This window comes from Phacochoerus africanus, chromosome 9 (assembly GCF_016906955.1).
Source record: "Phacochoerus africanus isolate WHEZ1 chromosome 9, ROS_Pafr_v1, whole genome shotgun sequence".
In the NCBI taxonomy this organism is placed as follows: Eukaryota; Metazoa; Chordata; class Mammalia; order Artiodactyla; family Suidae; genus Phacochoerus; species Phacochoerus africanus.
Genome location: NC_062552.1, coordinates 59,221,748 through 59,238,359, shown reverse-complemented (window position 1 = coordinate 59,238,359; position 16,612 = coordinate 59,221,748). Strand labels below are relative to the sequence as shown.

Below are 16,612 nucleotides of genomic sequence, written 5' to 3'. Positions count from 1 at the left end.
TCCACACCCTTTGCAGGCTACCCCCCAGCTTACAGATCAGGCCTGGCTGGTAGTTGGATAGGCAGCTTCCTCCCCCTCTGCTGGCTGCTGCTCTGCCCTGGGGGAGACCCGATGCACCCGACTGGTGACCTTGGCTGGACACCTCCCTTAGTCCCTCCCTCTGCAGGCGGGGAGAAGACAGGGAAGGAAGGACCTGCTGGATCACAGAAGGCAGACTGCAGGGGCTGCTGAACTTCCAGGGACCTGTTTTTGGGAGGTAAGTGTGGGAGTGGGGAGGGATCCAGCTTACAGATCAGGCCTGGCTGGTAGTTGGATAGGCAGCTTCCTCCCCCTGGATCAGACCTGGCCGCTGTCAACCTCACTCTCCTCTGCTTCGAGGACTTAGACAATACATCTAATTGGGGGTTCACGGCCGACACTTGCAGCCTCTGTAAGCTCGCTCCCCACTGGATCAGACCTGGCCGCTGTCAACCTCACTCTCCACTGGATCAGACCTGGCCGCTGTCAACCTCACTCTCCTCTGCTTCGAGGACTTAGACAATACATCTAATTGGGGGTTCACGGCCGACACTTGCAGCCTCTGTAAGCTCACTCACCAGGCATCAGAAGGAAGTCTTGGGTTTAGCTCTGGGCTCTGGGCTAACAGAGCTGGCAGTTCCCAGGTTGGGGGCCTGGGAAGATCCTCCAGCCCTCAGCTGAGGCTGCGTTTGGGTAGAAAAGTTCCATCTTGGTAACTGGTTGATTTAACCAAGGGCTGCTTCTGTCTTTAGGGACTCCTAGGGCATCTGACACGTGAAGGAACACACCACAACCCACCAGTTATGCCCGTGGACACAGGGGACTCTCTGAGGAGCTGGCACCTTTTATGAGGATAGCAGCTATCAGTTAAACACTATACCTCATTGCACTGAGAATGGAAATGTGACCAGGAGCTCAGTTGGGAATGCTCGGCATTAGCCACTGCGTGGCTGCTCCTTCCATGGAAAGGCCGGACAGTCTGTAAGGAGAGGAGGAAGCAGTCAGAGCCAGCTTCCCTCCCACTCTGGGCTTTCCCTCAGCAGCCAGCTCACGTTGCTGGGTTAGGGCACACGTGGTGTGGTAGAGACTCACTGGCATGTCTGGAGCTCTTCAGGAAGTGTTGGGTAAATTTCTATCTGTATGTCCCACAGCATTTTTGGCACCAAATGCCCTTGTCAATGCCTGACTAATCCTAGTAATAACTACCCAGGGATGGTGTTAACTATAAGAGGCTTTAGGATGGGACAGGGGCTGTGGAGAGAGGGGTCCAACAGGTCTGGTCCCCATCTCAGCTCCATTTACTTGCCAGGGCTCCCTCACATGTGACAGCCAGGAACAGAAGACCCAACCGGAGAACTCTGGGGGGCTGCCCTGGTACCTCCATCCCTTTAAGATCTGGAATCTTCAGGACTCAGAGGAAGATGCCAGCACCCCTGACTGTTCTCATTGGTCAGGAGGGGTTAGTTGGGAGGAGGAGGAGGAGGAGGACCACTTCTCTTGCTTCCTATTGGAGGATGATGGTTCCAGCTCTGTAGCTTCTACAGCTGCCATAGAAACTTCCTTAAAGGGCCAGTTCCTAGAATGAGGAGAGGGACTCAAAGGGAGCTCCTTCCTCAGCACCTAAGAGGCTAAACCATTGAGGGTGGCTTCCAAGCTTCCAAGCTGGGGACCCGGGCCCCTCTGGCAACACTTACTCTGTTCCCGACACCCCCATCATCCACCCTTCTTGCTGTGGGGTCACTTCCAGCTCTGCTGATGTCAGCTTGGGTCTGGGGACAGGACATCCTGGTCCTTGGCTCCTGGGACAGTGGGAGGGCCATAGATGAGGTTCACCTAACTTTAAAGTTTGTGTGTGCACTTGTGTGTGCATGTGTGTGTGCGCGCGCGCATATGTATTACATAAGCAAGTATTTATCTCTGTGTTTTGTTTCTGAAGGTCTGAAAGTGAACAGCTTTGAGCACAAGAGCATTGTGTGTGCATGCACACGTGTGCACGTGAGTGTGTAAGATGGTTGGAGATTTCTGGACATTCCTGGGCACTTGTACACAGCTTGGCTCCTATCCTCAGTGCCTAGGAGGAATTGGCTCCCTAAAGGAAGGAACGGTGAGTTAGTTTTTAAGGTGGCTGACAACCCTCTTAAGCCTCTGATGCATGTCTGAAACCTGCAAGGGTTTACTTAAATCGAGCCCCCATATTTAGAACGGGTTTTGAGGTTGGTATGCCAGTGAATGATCCTCTCCCAGGTCTTGGCAGAGCTGCTGGCACAGAGCCTGGATGCCAGCCCACTGTCCAGCCCAGGCTGAGATGAGCTGGAGTAGTGTCAGCCCATGCCAGCTCACTGGGGGTAGGGCAGGCCAGGCTGCGGGAACAGAGAGGGTGTCAGCAGACCTCTGGGGGAAACCTGAGCCGAGGCCAGATCCTGCCTGGCAGGTCTGTCACCCTCCTCGGCTTACACTCCCAGGGAAACTGGTTGTCCTGGGTGGAGACTGGCCCTGGATATCAGGACCCTGAGGATGCAGCCTTGCGATCCCCGGGGAGAGGTAGGGCAGACAGTGGGGTGTGGCATGGAGATGCCCTTGGCAGAGCCCCTGGATGAGGCTGGCCTGGGGGTTGCTGGAGAGACCAGGCTTGTGAAAGGAAGCTGGGGCCAGGATCAAGAGCTCTGGGTATGGAGGGATCTCTGCAGGGCCCTCTCTTATGGGTCCTGGCCACCTTCTGTGAGGGGGAGGCTTGCAGTGTGACAACAGGAGCTGGCTGTGCCTCAGGGGCCTGGTCCACTCTCCAGCTGACTGGATGTGCGTGACTCTGGGCAACGCTCTTCCCCTCCCTTTCGACCCCAGCCTCCTTGGTCCTCTGGGGGCCTTTTCAGCAGTGATCTACCAGGATTCCAGGTTTCTTCTCTAGAACTTCTGAGAACAGGGGAGGCTCTAGGAGGCTGGATGCTGAGATGCAAAGGGCATCCTGGGAAGGGGTGGTCCGGGATAGCACCGGGGGGGAGGAGGGAATCTCCTCTCTCGCCCTAACTCCTGGTTCAGATGTTACAGATGTTGAGGCACAGGGATGAGGTGACGCAGATCAAAGGCTGCCAAAGGCTGGCTGGGGTTCTCCAAACCCAGTCCAGCTGTGCTTGGGCCCCATCATCCCCTGCGGCCTCCCCCCCCCCCACTGCAGAGCGCAGATGGCCCTCATGCTGCTTTTCTTCTGAGGATTTCAACCTGCTCCCAAGGGCCTGGAGTATAACCTGGGACTCAGAATCTGCTTCCACTTCCCTTGACCTTGGGAGACCCTACAAAGGGAAGGGGCCAGAGGGTGGTGGCTCCTTGGCAACTCACAAAGGGTCTTCTGAGGATGCTGTGTCTCAGACCCATCTGTCATCAAGAGATGGGCTCTCAGGCCACGTACAGGGACAGCTGACTTTGTGGAACCCTTGCTGCTCGTTCTGCCTTTGAGAAAGGGCTACCTTGGTCTTCTTGCTGGAAGGGTAAAGACCAGCAGAAATCTTCCTCGTGAAAATCTTCAGGAAGCTGAGGGGAGCACCAGTGGTAGTCCCCCTCTGCCTTTGCTGCCCCTAGCACCATGGCCCAGCCTTGGGATCCCCAAGTCCCTTTCTCTCCTCACCTTTGCTGCTCCGAAGGTGGGTGGAAAGGAGCAGGGCTGGAGGCCAAACTTGGGCTAAGAAATCTACGGCTAGGACTTTGAACATCTCTTGGTTTCATCTCTCTCTTTCTTTCTTTCTTTCTTTCTTTTTCTTTCTTTCTTTCTTTCTTTCTTTCTTTCTTTCTCTTACCCTCCTTTCTTCAAACAAAAAAAAAAAAATTCTCCTCTCCTTTTCTTTTTTCCTCTCTTTATTTCCTTTCTTTTTTTTACCCTCTTTCTTCTTTCCCTCTTGCTTCTCTTTCTCTTTCTTCTTTCTTTCTCTCTCTCTTTCCCTTCCTCTCTCTCTCTCCTTTCCCCTTCCTTCCTTCGCTCCCTCCCTCTTCTTTTCTTCTTTCTTTCTTTCTTTCTTTTCTTCTTTCTTTCTTTCTTTCTTTCTTTCTTTCTTTCTTTTTCTTTCTTTCTTTCCCTCTTTCTTTCTTTCCCTCTTTCTTCTTTCCTTCTTTCTCTTTCTTTCTTTCTTTCTCTCTCTCTTTCCCTTCTCCTCTCTCTCTCTCTTTCCCCTTCCTTCCTTCCTCCTTCCCTCTTTCTTTTTTTCTTTCTTTTTTTTCTTTCTTTCTTTCTTTCTTTCTTTCTTTCTTTCTTTCTTTTCTTCTTTCTTTCTTTTCTTCTTTTCTTCTTTCTTTCTTCTTTCTCTCTTTTTCCTTCTCTCCTTCCTTCCTTCCTTCCTTCCTTTCCTTCTTTCTTCTCCTTGGAGAGGATCTAGCCTATCTCTACTAAACTGACAGGCTTTGGTTCCATCCCACAAAAGATTGTCAGAGGATATCTGGAAGGCTCTAGGAGGTGGACATTCAGGCCCCATCCATCCTGGTGGCTGACGTCCAGCAGGATGGCCCGCATCAGGGGAGTGTAGGCTGGTGGGGAAAAGGGCCCAGTGCATAGTCAGACAAAAAACACGCAGCTGTCCAGAACCTCTGAAGCACCGTTTATCCAGGCACTGTGGAACTGAGTGCCCCCAAGTACCCACTCCTCCATCTGCAGGGGAACACAGGCACTGCAATGGTCCTTGGCCTGAGACCCTACATGCCCCCCAGCCCAACCCACTCCGAGGCCACAGACCCATGCTGGCCTAGCCATCAGCCCATCAAGGTGGGGCCCTGAGAATGAGCTGGCCTCAGACCCTTCTCTACCCCTCACCCCAGAGGCTCCATCAGTCTCGGCTAGCTCAGCACCGTATTAAATAGCTTCCTTGCAATCTCCCTTAATTAAACCCATCCCAGAGCGACCCACCCGGCTTGCACCCTGGACATATTATTCTACTGGTTTATGCCTTCCGGGGAGTGGAGGAGCTTTCTCCTCCTGCCCTCTGCTCCAGGGAACATCATCTCCCTAAAAAACCAGGGGAAAAAAGTTTTCCTCTCAACTGTGGGGCAGACCTGTGCGGAGGCCTGGCTTGGCGTGGAAAAGCTAGGAGTCCCCATCTGTCCCTCCCTTCTCTTTCTTTCCCTTGTCCTCTTAGCAGCCTGGGTCAGGTGTGACTTACCCAAGGTCACAGACCCACGACCCAGAGTCCTGACCATCTAGGAAGTGGGTCTGGTTGTGACAGCCCACACCAGCTCCAGGGCAGGGGACTGACTCTGAGCCTGCCTCTGCCCTCGGCCCCATGAAGTTCTCCTGGCTCAGAGTGAGCTGGGGAGGTTCCAGCTCTTGACTCCACGTGGTCCTGGACCCCTGGGACTTCTTCCCAACACCCTCCACCCCTGGTGTCCCCAGGGCTTCTGGCTCTGGGAACATTCAGACAGCACCAGGACAGGGGAGCCATGGGGGCCGGGGCCTGAGCAAGCCTGTCCCTGGCCTGATCGGCATCTGGGCCCAGGCCAGGCCTCACACCCAGTACTGGCCGTTCTTGAGGGCAGGGTTGGATGTCCGGCAGAACTGCAGCAGCTCTGGGTCAGGCTGGCCCCCTTGTGGGGGAACCTGGCCATGTACCGCTGTGAGTGGGATGGCCTGGCCGGGATCTACCTTGCGGAAGGTCTCATTGTCGCCCGCCAGGCCATTGCGGGGCTTGGCAGTCAGCACCTGGACGTTGTGCTTGCCCGTCTTGTTGCGTTTGCGGAGGTAGAAGAGCAGAGGCAAGATGAGGGCCAGGAGCAGGAGGACCAGGCACACGGGGATGATGATGCTGAACATGTTGGCCTCGAGGAAGCCCAGGAAGCCTCCCCTGGCCACGGCGGGCACGGGGCTGGAGGCCGCTGGGCCTGGCTTTCCTGTGGGGGTACTGCTCTCTGGCTTCCCTGCCTCTGTCCGAGCAGCCTCAGGCAGACTGAGCAGGGCCACACTATAGGGCCGGGCCGCATTATAAGGCTCAGTGGCAAAGTCCAGTGAGGCCACGGCAGGAGGGACACCCCTTGCCCACAGCTCCAGAGTGAGACTGTCGCCGGCAGGACCAGGAGGGCTACCCTCTGGCCTGCCCACCTCCAGCCCCAGCCTTCCATCCTCAAGGTCCTGCTGGGTGAACTGCTCCACAAGCTGGCCGCCCCTGGGCTCTGTCCTGGCCCGGGGCACACGGACAACACGGCCGTGCCGGGGTCCCGCCAGGAGCCGGAAGCGCGGCACACTGCCCGTGTGGTTGGCCAGCTCGCCCGCATCTAAGACGGTGGGGTCTAGGCGGAGGGTGGCACCTTGCGGCCATGGTCCACCTGTCCACACATGCAGCAGAGCCCTTACGGTGACATTCACTGTGGCCGACGCGTTGGCACCCCTGGCCAGTGCCAGGATGCTGAACTGGTCGTGAGGGGAGGAGAAGTTGGTGAAAGCAAAGACCACTTCACCCTGGTCTACCTGGAGCTGGTTGAAGGCCGTGGCGGGCTGCCCGCCCACCAGAAGGTGCCCGTAGCGGGGCCCCTGGGTGAGGCGGTAGGCTGCGTCCAGCTCCTCCCGATCGGAAACCACCTGGAGCTGCTGCCGGCTCAGGGAGGAGCGCCCTACAGCCTGGGGCACCTCTAGGGGTGCCCGCAGCTGCACTTCAATGGCTGAGGGCAAGACGTCCACAACCAGGGACATGGGCAGGGGCGGGCTGGCCCCATCAGACACGCTCAGCTGGAAGATGCCCGCCACGCTGCTCCCATTGGCCACGAAGGCCAGCCGCCCTGCATCCACATCAGCCTGGGTGAAGCGGGTCACCGGCCCTGGGCTGGCCCCCGGCAGGCTCAGGTAGCCATTGTGGGGGGCCCGCTGAACCTCGTACTCTATCTCCCCAGGAGCAGAGTCTGGGTCCACCACGCTCAGCTGGGCCCGGGAGAGGGGACTGCGGGAGCCCCGGGTGAGCCGGAGTGGGATGGAGGCCTGTGGCTGAGGGGGCCGCTCATTCACGTCCCGCACTGTGATGGCGAAGGCCTCTGAGGTGTGGGGTCCCGCCACCAAGGTCCCAGCTGGCCCCTGGAGGTGGGCGCGGAAGCGGAAGCCATCCTGCTGGGTGCCCCCACCGCCGTGGGCGTACACCAGCTGCCCTGCGGCCAGCTCAGACTGCAGGAAGTGGGGCCGCCCAGCGTGGAGGGGCTCTTCGGACACCAACAGCTGGCCCCTTGTGGGAAACTGTGTGATCTGGAAGAGCACGTCATGCTCCAGGCGCTGCGGTGATGGGACACTGGCCAGGAGGTTGGAAGCATCGAGGGCGGCCGTGGTGATCTCGGCCCGCTGGCCTTCGGAGACCCAGAGACCTGGGGGCGGAACACAGGCGATGATGCTACCATCCGCTGAGGGCAGAGCTGTGGCCCCTTGGACCCAGGTCCTCAAGGCAAGGTTGTGCCTCCCGCCTCAGGCCAGGTGCCCCAGGTTGGGGCTCAGGGGCCCAGGGGCCCAGGAGGACCAGAATCTGACCTCAAAGCCTCCCCACTCACCCACCCTCTCTATAATTTACCATGTCCTGGGAATTTCCATGAACTACTGACCTTGGCCTATGTCCCCTCCTCTCTGGGCCTCTCCCAGTGTCCCCCCAACTTTGCCAGCTCAATCATGCAATTCACCTTTGTTCCTCCAGAGGCGGCTGGGGCGCTGGGGACAGGCAGCCTCGAAAGACACGGACACAGCAAGGGTGGCGGCCACATCGGGGGCAGGAGGTGAGGAGAGCTGGAGCTCCAGAGTGTCGCGGGCCTCCCAGAAGGGCTCGGGGGGCATCTCGTGCTCATAGAGAACATTCCCAGCATATACCTGTGGGGATAACCCATTGTTGGGATGGGAGGCAGGTCTAGCCCGTGGTGCCCAGGAGCCTCGTCACAGGCTGGTCCCAGGTGGGGCATTTGGATCTCCCTGCCAGCCCCTCAGCGTCCAGCCTCCCTTGAGGTGCTCCCTGCTGTGCATCACGTTGTCTGGAACCTGCACTCTCCCTCATCAACTCAGTGGGTCACCATAAAACAGTCCCATGACAGTGAAGAGCCCGGAGCTGCAGCCGGATGCCTTTGTCAAGCCCCAGCTCTGCCCCTGGGGCAAGTCTTCCTCTCCGTGTTTCTCTCAACAGCATATCTTTCCTCTTTTGCAATGAAATCCCTGCCTCTTTTCTCTCTGAAGACACCGCTCTTACCATCTCCTGTCTTTCTTCCCCCAGGTGAGTCATTCTCATCATTACACAACTAAGCTAACCCTCCACCTTAAAGAAAAAAACTTCTCTTGGAGTTCTCATTGTGGCTCAGTGGACTAGTATCCATGAGAACGCAGGTTTGACCCCTGGCCTCACTCAATGGGTTAAGGATCTGGCATTGCCGTGAGCTGTGGTGTAGGTTGCAGACGTGGCTCAGATCCCCAGTTGCTGTGACTGTGGTGTAGGCCCAGCAGCTACAGCTCTGATTCGACCCCTAGCCTGGGAACTTCCACAAGCAGTGAGGGTGGCCCTAAAAAGACAAAAAAAAAAAAAAAAAAAGCACACACACAAAAAAGGAAAAAACTTCTTGACTTCACTTTTTCCACCAACATTTGCTCCTTCCCCTCTTTTCCTCTTCTTTTTTTTTTTTGTCTTTCTGTCTTTCTAGGGCCGCACCTGCAGCATATGGAGGTTCCCAGGCTAGGAGTTGAATCAGAGCTACAGCCGCTGTCCTACACCACAGCCACAGCAATGTGGGACCCAAGCCACATCTGCGACCTACCCCACAGCTCACGGCAACACCAGATCCTTAACCCACTGAGCGAGGCCAGTGATCAAACCCTCAACCTCATGGTTCCTCGTTAACCACTGAGCCAGGACGGGAACTCCCTTCTTCTTTTTTGGCTGAATTTGAGGCATGCAAAAGTTCCTGGGCCAGAGGTCAAGTTCCCACCATTGCAGGGACCAGAGCCCCAGTAGTGACAATGCTGGATCCTTAACCTACTAAGCCACCAGGGAACTCCTTTTTTTTTTTGCTCTTCTTTGCAGCAGAGTCCAAAAAGAATAGTCTACACTCTTTCGCATGCCATTCTGAGTGCACTCCACCCAGGCTTCCGCTCCTATGGCTGCCAAGGGCACAATGGCCTCTGGGTTGCTGGACCCAGTGGTCTGTTCCCAGGCCTCCTTTCACTCATCCGCTCAGCAGCATTCTACCCAATCGAGCGTTCCTTCCTTGAGCGCACCTGGTGACTTCCAAGAGGTTCTGCTCTCTTAGTCTCCCTCCGACCTCACTAGTTGCCTTTTCACAGACTCTTGCTGGTCCTGCCCCTTCTCCTCAATGTCTGTGGCTTGGCCTTGAGACTCTAGCTACAGGCACTGCTCACGGGCTCTCAGTGGGCCTCACATCCTCCAATGCCAGCCACGAGATGACCCCTTTATTTGTATCTGCAGCCCGGCTGTGCTCTCCCAAACTCCAGGCTCATGACCACCTGCTTCTCGGGCAGCTCCGTGGGGATGTCTGAGGGACGTCTCAAACTCAGTATGTCCCAGATGACCCCTGACCTGCCCCATCGCTCCCAGGTTCCCACTGCAGAGGGCACAGCTCTGTTCTTCCAGTGGTTCAAGCCCCAAGCCCTTGAGTCACCACTGATTCCTCTCCTCCTCTCACATACCATCATTTCTGACCTGGATTATTGCCCAAACCTCCTGCATCCTGGCTTTGGCCCCTGCTCCACCCCCTCTACAGTTTGTTCTTGACACAGAAGTCAGAGTGAACTTTCATTTTATTATTATTTTTTAGGGCCGCACACGCAGCATATGGAGGCTCCCAGGCTAGGGGTCGAATCAGAACTATAGCTGCTGGCCTACACCACAGCCACAGCAATGCTGGATCTGAGCCATGTCTGCCACCTACATCACAGCTCATGGCAGTGCTGGATCCTTAACCCACTGAGAGAAGCCAGGAATCGAACCTGCCTCCTCACGGATGCTAGTCAGATTTGTTTCCACTGAGCCATGAAGGGAACTCCCAGAGTGAAGCTTTAACCATGTAAATAAGGCTATGTCACTCTCGCTCAGACAGTACAAGGGCTCATTTGGCCTCAAAGACCCCGTGTGACCCTGTTACCCGTGACCTCCCCTCCTCCCACGCCTCCCACGGCAACTCCACTCCAGCCACACCCGCTGTGCTCCAGGGCCATCTGCCTGTTAAACACTAAGGCATAGTCTCCACTTCCCTCAAGCAATCCGTTCCCTCCCCCTTCTAATCCCAACATGTCTTCTTGGCTTATCTTTTGTTTTCCCCTTTCGGGAGACACAGGGAACTATTTTCCTTCTTTCAGAAAAACAGGACTTGTGCAATAGAGAGAGGGAAACTGACTGGGATCACAGCGTGCGGGAGATTCTAGGAGCAGGGGGGTTGTGAACTGGGGAGGCTTGCCTGGTCGAGACGGGAGCAGAGCCAGTCAAAGGGACAGCTGCTCTTCAGTTGATGGCCGGAAGAGGGAACACAGGTCTTATAAGAAACTGGAAATCAGGGCTTCTGTGTGTGTGTGTGTGTGTGTGTGTGTAATCCCCCAAAGGTTATATCTTGACCACTAATTTAAAAATATTAAAGGCATGTGCAGGCCAAGTAAAACACATCTGTGGGCCAGCTGTGGCCTGCAAGGACTACCAGCTGTAACCTCTGGCCCAGGCCAATGGGTGGGTGGGGAGGAAATGGAGACCCTTAGGGGTGGGGGTGGGAAGTTGGATGTCTGGGTACAGGAGCTCCTTGTGGGTGGGGGTGACTGGCTGGGGATGAGGCAAGTCACAGGTGAGGTGGGAGGGCTTCCTGAGCTCTGGGAACCAGCAGTGTTCTTTGGTGAAAGAAATCTTGGGCCAGCAGTCTGAAGGCACAGTCCTGGTTTTGCTTCTTACTAGCCATGGACTTGGAATGAAGTCACCTGACCTCTCTCTGTGAGCCTCAGTTTCCTCATCTGTAAAGTGGGAAAAGCTGATCCCTGCCCCACCCAACTCGGAGGATGGAGGGACAGTGGCGCTGTCAGTCCTGCCTGCCCCCTTCACCCAGTCCTGCCCTCCTCCCAGCTTCCCTGGGTGGCCCTGCCAGCCAGACCCCCTAGGGGCCATTCATTCTAGAACTTGGATTGCTGGGGTGTGAGGGAAGCAGAGCAGGTCCGGGAGGGGACTTCCTCCTCCTTCCTGGGCATCCAATGACAAAGGCTCCCAGGGATTCAGGGTGCACAGCTGCTACAGCCTCCAGCCTGCTGAATATTTCATTGTGGGGAGGAGCAGAAAGGGGGCCATAGCAGAAGCTGGGAGAACAGAGAACCCAGGCCTGGGGGATGTTGATGCGGGAGGACTGAGAGACTCTTCCTGCCCTTGTTAAGGTGACTTCCTTCCCCGATGCCTGAAAGTTCCATACTGCCCTGCCCTAGGGAGAACCAGGGCTGCCCTAGAATGCTTGCACCTTTTGCACTTAGAAGGGACCTTAATTTAAGTGATGGCTGTTGGCTCCACTGGTACAGCATAGAGGGCTCTGTGATGCCAGCAGCGTATCAGTCTGACCCTTCCTGTGACTCAATTCTGGTTTTCACTGATGGCCTCTGGCGTGCAGTGGGACAGCTGTGTCCTGAAGCTGCTGTGATGGATGGATGGATGGATGGCAGCTTTGCTCCTAACTCACCTACTCAGCTGCCTTCTGCCCACTCATCTGCTTTCAGGACCCATTCTGCTTCTTGCTGCTCTTGACCTGAGCCCCAGGCTTACACCTCTGTTCACCAGCCCAGCAGCTGCCTTCATCCCAAACTCTATCCCCTTGAACCAAGCACTGCCCCCATCAGCCATTGGGGTATCTAGTGTCCCCCACGCAGCATATTATTTCCAGCTCCTAGGGTCCAACTGTAGTTTCTTCTGGAAGCCAAGCCCCAGAACATCATCCCTGTTCTGAGCCCCTATAGCTCTGACTTCCTGCATCCTTCTTTCTGCCCTGGAACACTAAGCCCCGGTGGTCCTGACTGGTTGGTGGCCCTTGGAGGGGGGCATGCAGGGGCCGGACCATGGTGAGCCCTGGGAGTGGCTGCCAACGCTGCTGGAGCTCGTACCCATGTCCACATGTGTGTCCAGAGGCAGAGTGGGCTATTCCAGGCCGGAGTCTAAGTGGTGGCTGTAGAGAGGGGTCCTTACCTCTGCCTGAGTGAAGTTCACCAGGGCCTCCCCAGCGGGGCCCCGCTGGGTGTGGAAGAGCCGGCCAAGCTGGGGACCCTGCACCACCTGGTAGAGCAGGTGGTGGGGGTCAGTGCCTGCGCTGGAACTGGCTCGCAGGCTCTGGCTGCTGAGTGGCTGGACAGAGCCTGCGAGAGGCAAAAGGGGACTGTCAGCCTTGGCTCGGGAGCCAGGGCAAGGCCTGCAATGGCTGGAGAGGCAGTATGACCCTGACGTGGTGCACCCACCTGGGCAGACGGTCAGCGTCCGGCTGCCCTCCAGCGAGAGGAGCGGCTGCTTCTGGGCCACCACCCGGAAGAAGTGTCCAGGGGAAGTGTGCTCGCCATCAGACAGGCTGAAGCGGAAGCCTCCATCCAGGGCTCCTAGGACAGGGGTGGAGTTGGGTCTCGCTGGCCCATGCCGGCGCCCACGCTCAGGGCATCCCCACCTCTCAGCACTTACCTTTGTGTGAGAACAGCACAAGCCCGCCGTCCAGCTGGGCCTGGGTGAAGCTGTGGACCTCGGTGCCCAGCTCTGTCCGCAGCAATACCCGTCCGTTGATGGGCTGCTCAAGGGTGTAGACCAGGTCCTCGGGTCCTGAGTCGTTGTCTGCACCCCTAAGGGCCTCCGTAGGGATAGGCACAGTGGCCCCTTCCCACATCTGGGGACACAAGCCTGTGAAGGTTCTGCCCTGGCCAAGCTCACCCACTTCCTTCCTCCTAGGCCCTGGGGTGGCGAGCAGGGCTCCAAGCACTGGGCTCAGGCTCTTAGCTGGCATGGAGGTGCACGCTGTCCTGGGCTTCCCTGCACAAAGCCTCAGCCTCTTCACCTTGCCCTGTTAGCCCAAGGGCCTCCATGAGAAAGCTCCCTGCTCCCCACCTACCCGAGTCCTGCTTGTCTCTAAGGTGAACTCATGGAAATTTACCTCTAGAGAGCCCTTTACCATGACCCGGAGTGCTGCTTAATGTGGCTCACTGGCAGGGCAGGGGTCTCTCTTCAGACCCTCCATGGTGAGTCTGCCACACTATGGGAATGGTGGTTTATTTGTTTGTTTGTTTTTTGGCTTTTTAGGGCTGCATCCTTGGCATATGGAAGTTCCTAGGCTAAGGGTCTAATAAGAGTGGCAGTTGCTGGCCCACGCCACAGCCACAGTAACACCAGATCCGAGTAGCACCTGCACCACAGCTCACAGCAAAGCCAGATCCTTAACCCACTGAGTGAGGCCAGGGATCGAACTTGTGTCCTCATGGATACTAGTCAGGTTCATTACCGCCACGCCACAACAGGAATTCCTGGGCATGGTGATTTTGGTCTGCCCAGGATATTTATTTATTTATTTATTTATTCATATAGTCTTTTTGTCTTTTTAGGGCCACACTCACGGCCCATGGAGGTTCCCAGGCTAGGGGTGTAATCGGAGCTATAGCTGCCTGCGTACACCACAGCCAGAGCAACGCAGGATCTGAGCCACGTCTATGACCTACACCACAGCTCACGGCAATGCTGGATCCTTAACCCACTGAGCAAGGCCAGGGATTGAACCTGAAACCTCATGGTTCCTAGTCGGATTCATTTCCGCTGCACCACGATGGGAACTCCTGCCCAGGATATTTAGAAGTGGGCTCCCCTTCCATACGAGGGAGGGTATGGGAGGCTTGGTAAACTGGAGCAATACTGGGAGGGATGGAGCCCAGTGTTTCCAGTGCAATCACAGGCCCCAGGCAGGTGGGTGAGGACATGCTGGGTGCAGGCAGCCTCTCCCTGTGCTCAGAGGGAAGGGGAGCACTTCCTCCCCAAGGCCTCCCACCAGCTAGCAGGGCAGGATCCTGCTCCCAGGGCCCTGTTACATGTCCTGCTGGGTCAGCAACTTATGGGCAGTATTGGGGAGGGGTTTCTATCCCTGGAAAACTGAGCCCTCTGGGATTCCTTCCCCCAGTCCAAGGCAGACCTCTGCCGGAACACTGGAAGGAGGGCCACCAAGTACAGAGGCTGAGCGTCAGTGCGGGGTTCCCGGCACAAACACAGTGGGCAGCGCCATCTTGTGGCTGAAATGCCACACAGCACCATCTGACTGTGGTCCCAGGGCAGCCCTTAGCTGTACCTTATCCTCTGCTGGCCTCTCCACCAGGCACATCCTATACCAGCAAAGATTCCCAGTGCCCCATGTCACAGACAGCCCATTAGCCCTCTTTTGAAACCTTCCATGGCTGCTTCTGACCCAGAGTTCATACCATAGAAGTCAGCATCCAAGGCCCTGCCATTCGCTATCCTGCTGTGCGGCCTCGGTCAAGCCACACTCTTTCAGTTCCACCAGTAACTTCCTTTGTGACCCCTGGAGAAGTTATGTTACCTGTCTTGGCCTCAACCTCCACTTCTGATGGATGGGGGCACCACTACTCTGCAGTAGTGTAAGAGGCAGCGAGCTGGGGAGCCAAGATGTGGCCATGATTTGCTGCAGGTGGAAGTGGGGAGCAGTTGGAGTCCACCCTCAAGGGTTTTTTTTGTTTTTATCTTTTTGTCTTTTTGGGGCTGAACCCACGGCATATGGAGATTCCCAGGCTGGAGGTAGAATCAGAGCTGTAGCTGCCAGCCTACGTCACAGCCACAGCAATGTGGGATCTGAGCTGTGTCTGCCACCTGCATCACAGCTCACGGCAATGCTGGAACCTTAACCCTCTGAGTGAGGCCAGAGATTGAACCCGCAACCTCATGGAAACTAGACGGGTTCATTTCCACTGAGCCAGGATGGGAACTCTTACCTTTAAGGGTTTGAAAGAATTTTCTTCAGGAGTTTTTTTGTTTTTTGTTTTTTTTTGTCTTTTTGCCTTTTCTGGGGCTGCTCCCGTGGCATATGGAGGTTACCAGGCTAGGGGTCTTAATTGGAGCTGTAGCTGCCAGCCTATGCCAGAGCCACAGCAATGTGGGATCTGAGCCGCATCTGTGACCTACACCACAGCTCAAGGCAACACTGGATCCTTAACCTGCTGAGCGAGGCCAGGGACCAAACCCGCAACCTCGTGGTTCCTAGTCGGATTCATTAACCACTGCACCATGACGGGAACTCCGAGGAGATCTGGTCTTGAGCCACTGCAAAAGCTTCCTGCTAAAGGTGAGTCCAGGGAAGACAGGGCCAAGCATGCCCATGCACAAGGCTGTCTACTGCACTTAGAAGTGTCCAATAAGAAAGCCTTAACTTGTGTTCTATTTTCAGTGCAATAGCTCTTCTCGCTTCCCGATAACCTAGTGAGGCATGTGGCAGTGTCCTCATTTTACAGAAGAGGAACCTGAGGCTCAGAGAGGGGGAGCTATGTGCTGGGTCTCTCTCTGGGAGGGGAGGCGGGAGGTGGTTCTAGAATGCTCTCACCTGCAGGCCTGTGTTTGTGGTGAGGACAGGGGGTTGGTCGTTGACAGGCAGGATGGTGATGGTGAAGGCCACGGGATGGCTCTGGCGGTCTATCTCCGAAGCATTAGCCACTAAGATGAAGCTGTCTGCCAGCGTCTCGCTCCCGTCATGCACATAGTGGATCAGCTGCTGTTCTACCTGCGGGCAGGTCCAGGGCTGGAGGTCAGGCCCCAGCAGGCCTGACTCCTGGTGGGTCTCAGACCCAGCACCCTTCATGCCCTGCCTTTGGGTGCAGGAGGAGATTGACTCCTTCAGGGCTTTTCAGTTTCTGCAGGTGGAAATGGGGACGGCCATTCCTCCCAGAGTGAAGGAATGAAGGAGTGAGGGAACCGGGACATTCATCTCTCCCTGCCAGTGATGAGATAAGGTATCTAAAGAGGATGTGCTCTAAAGATGTGGGCTCCTGCCTCCCAAGCCGCACCCTGGGTCTCTATGACAGCCGTACCTCTCTCCAGGAGAAGGTGCTGAGGGCTCCATCTGGAGGTCCTTCCACTCGGCGCAGGGCCCCGTGCCGGGGTGGCTCCAGCACCTGCAGGTCGAGGCCCAGCAGCGTGGGGAAGTAGGGCCCCTTGATGCGGAGCAGTGGAGGGGCCAGGGTGCGGGTGCCGCCCTCAGGGACGCTGAAGTTCTGCGCCTCCAGTGGGATGGCAGCAGGCAGCACCTCCAGCTCCATGCGGATGCCCTGGAGGGGCGCACCCAGGCCTGAGGACACATCCAGGGAGAAGGCATCGCTCCAGGCCTCAGGGTGGGAGTGTAGGTACAGGACCCTACCCGCGTCCACTGCTTCCTGAGAGAAGCTGTGTACGGGGTCCAGGCTGGGCGGCTCGGCGGCTGTGGTGCCGTGGGACAACATCACCAGGTAGCCGGCACTCGGTGGGGTCCTCACTGAGAACATGATGTCTGTTGGTGGCACTGCCTCCTGGGCTGCCTGGTTAACAGAGGGGCCACAGAGGGAGGCTGTTGAGGCCTTTGATTCACACTCTCAGAGATGTGCACAGTCCCATATTCTCAGATTCAGTGGTATGGACCTACAGTCTCA

At 56.5% G+C, this 16,612-nt stretch overlaps 1 protein-coding gene across 2 annotated transcripts in view; it reads right to left on the bottom strand.

Annotated features, from left to right (window-relative positions):
- Window positions 1-4,577: 4,577 nt before the first annotated feature.
- The window catches only part of CSPG4 (chondroitin sulfate proteoglycan 4), a 39,109-nt gene continuing 27,074 nt past the window's right edge, over window positions 4,578-16,612 (bottom strand). For both annotated transcript variants that reach the window (XM_047795429.1, XM_047795428.1), the window contains exons 4-10: window positions 16,019-16,501; window positions 15,535-15,711; window positions 12,633-12,831; window positions 12,419-12,553; window positions 12,153-12,319; window positions 7,639-7,822; window positions 4,578-7,332 (exon numbers count right to left, since the gene is read on the bottom strand). In XM_047795429.1, the coding sequence (XP_047651385.1) occupies window positions 5,498-7,332; window positions 7,639-7,822; window positions 12,153-12,319; window positions 12,419-12,553; window positions 12,633-12,831; window positions 15,535-15,711; window positions 16,019-16,501 (3,180 nt within the window). In that variant the 3' untranslated portion in view covers window positions 4,578-5,497. The remainder of the gene's footprint in view (window positions 7,333-7,638; window positions 7,823-12,152; window positions 12,320-12,418; window positions 12,554-12,632; window positions 12,832-15,534; window positions 15,712-16,018; window positions 16,502-16,612) is intronic.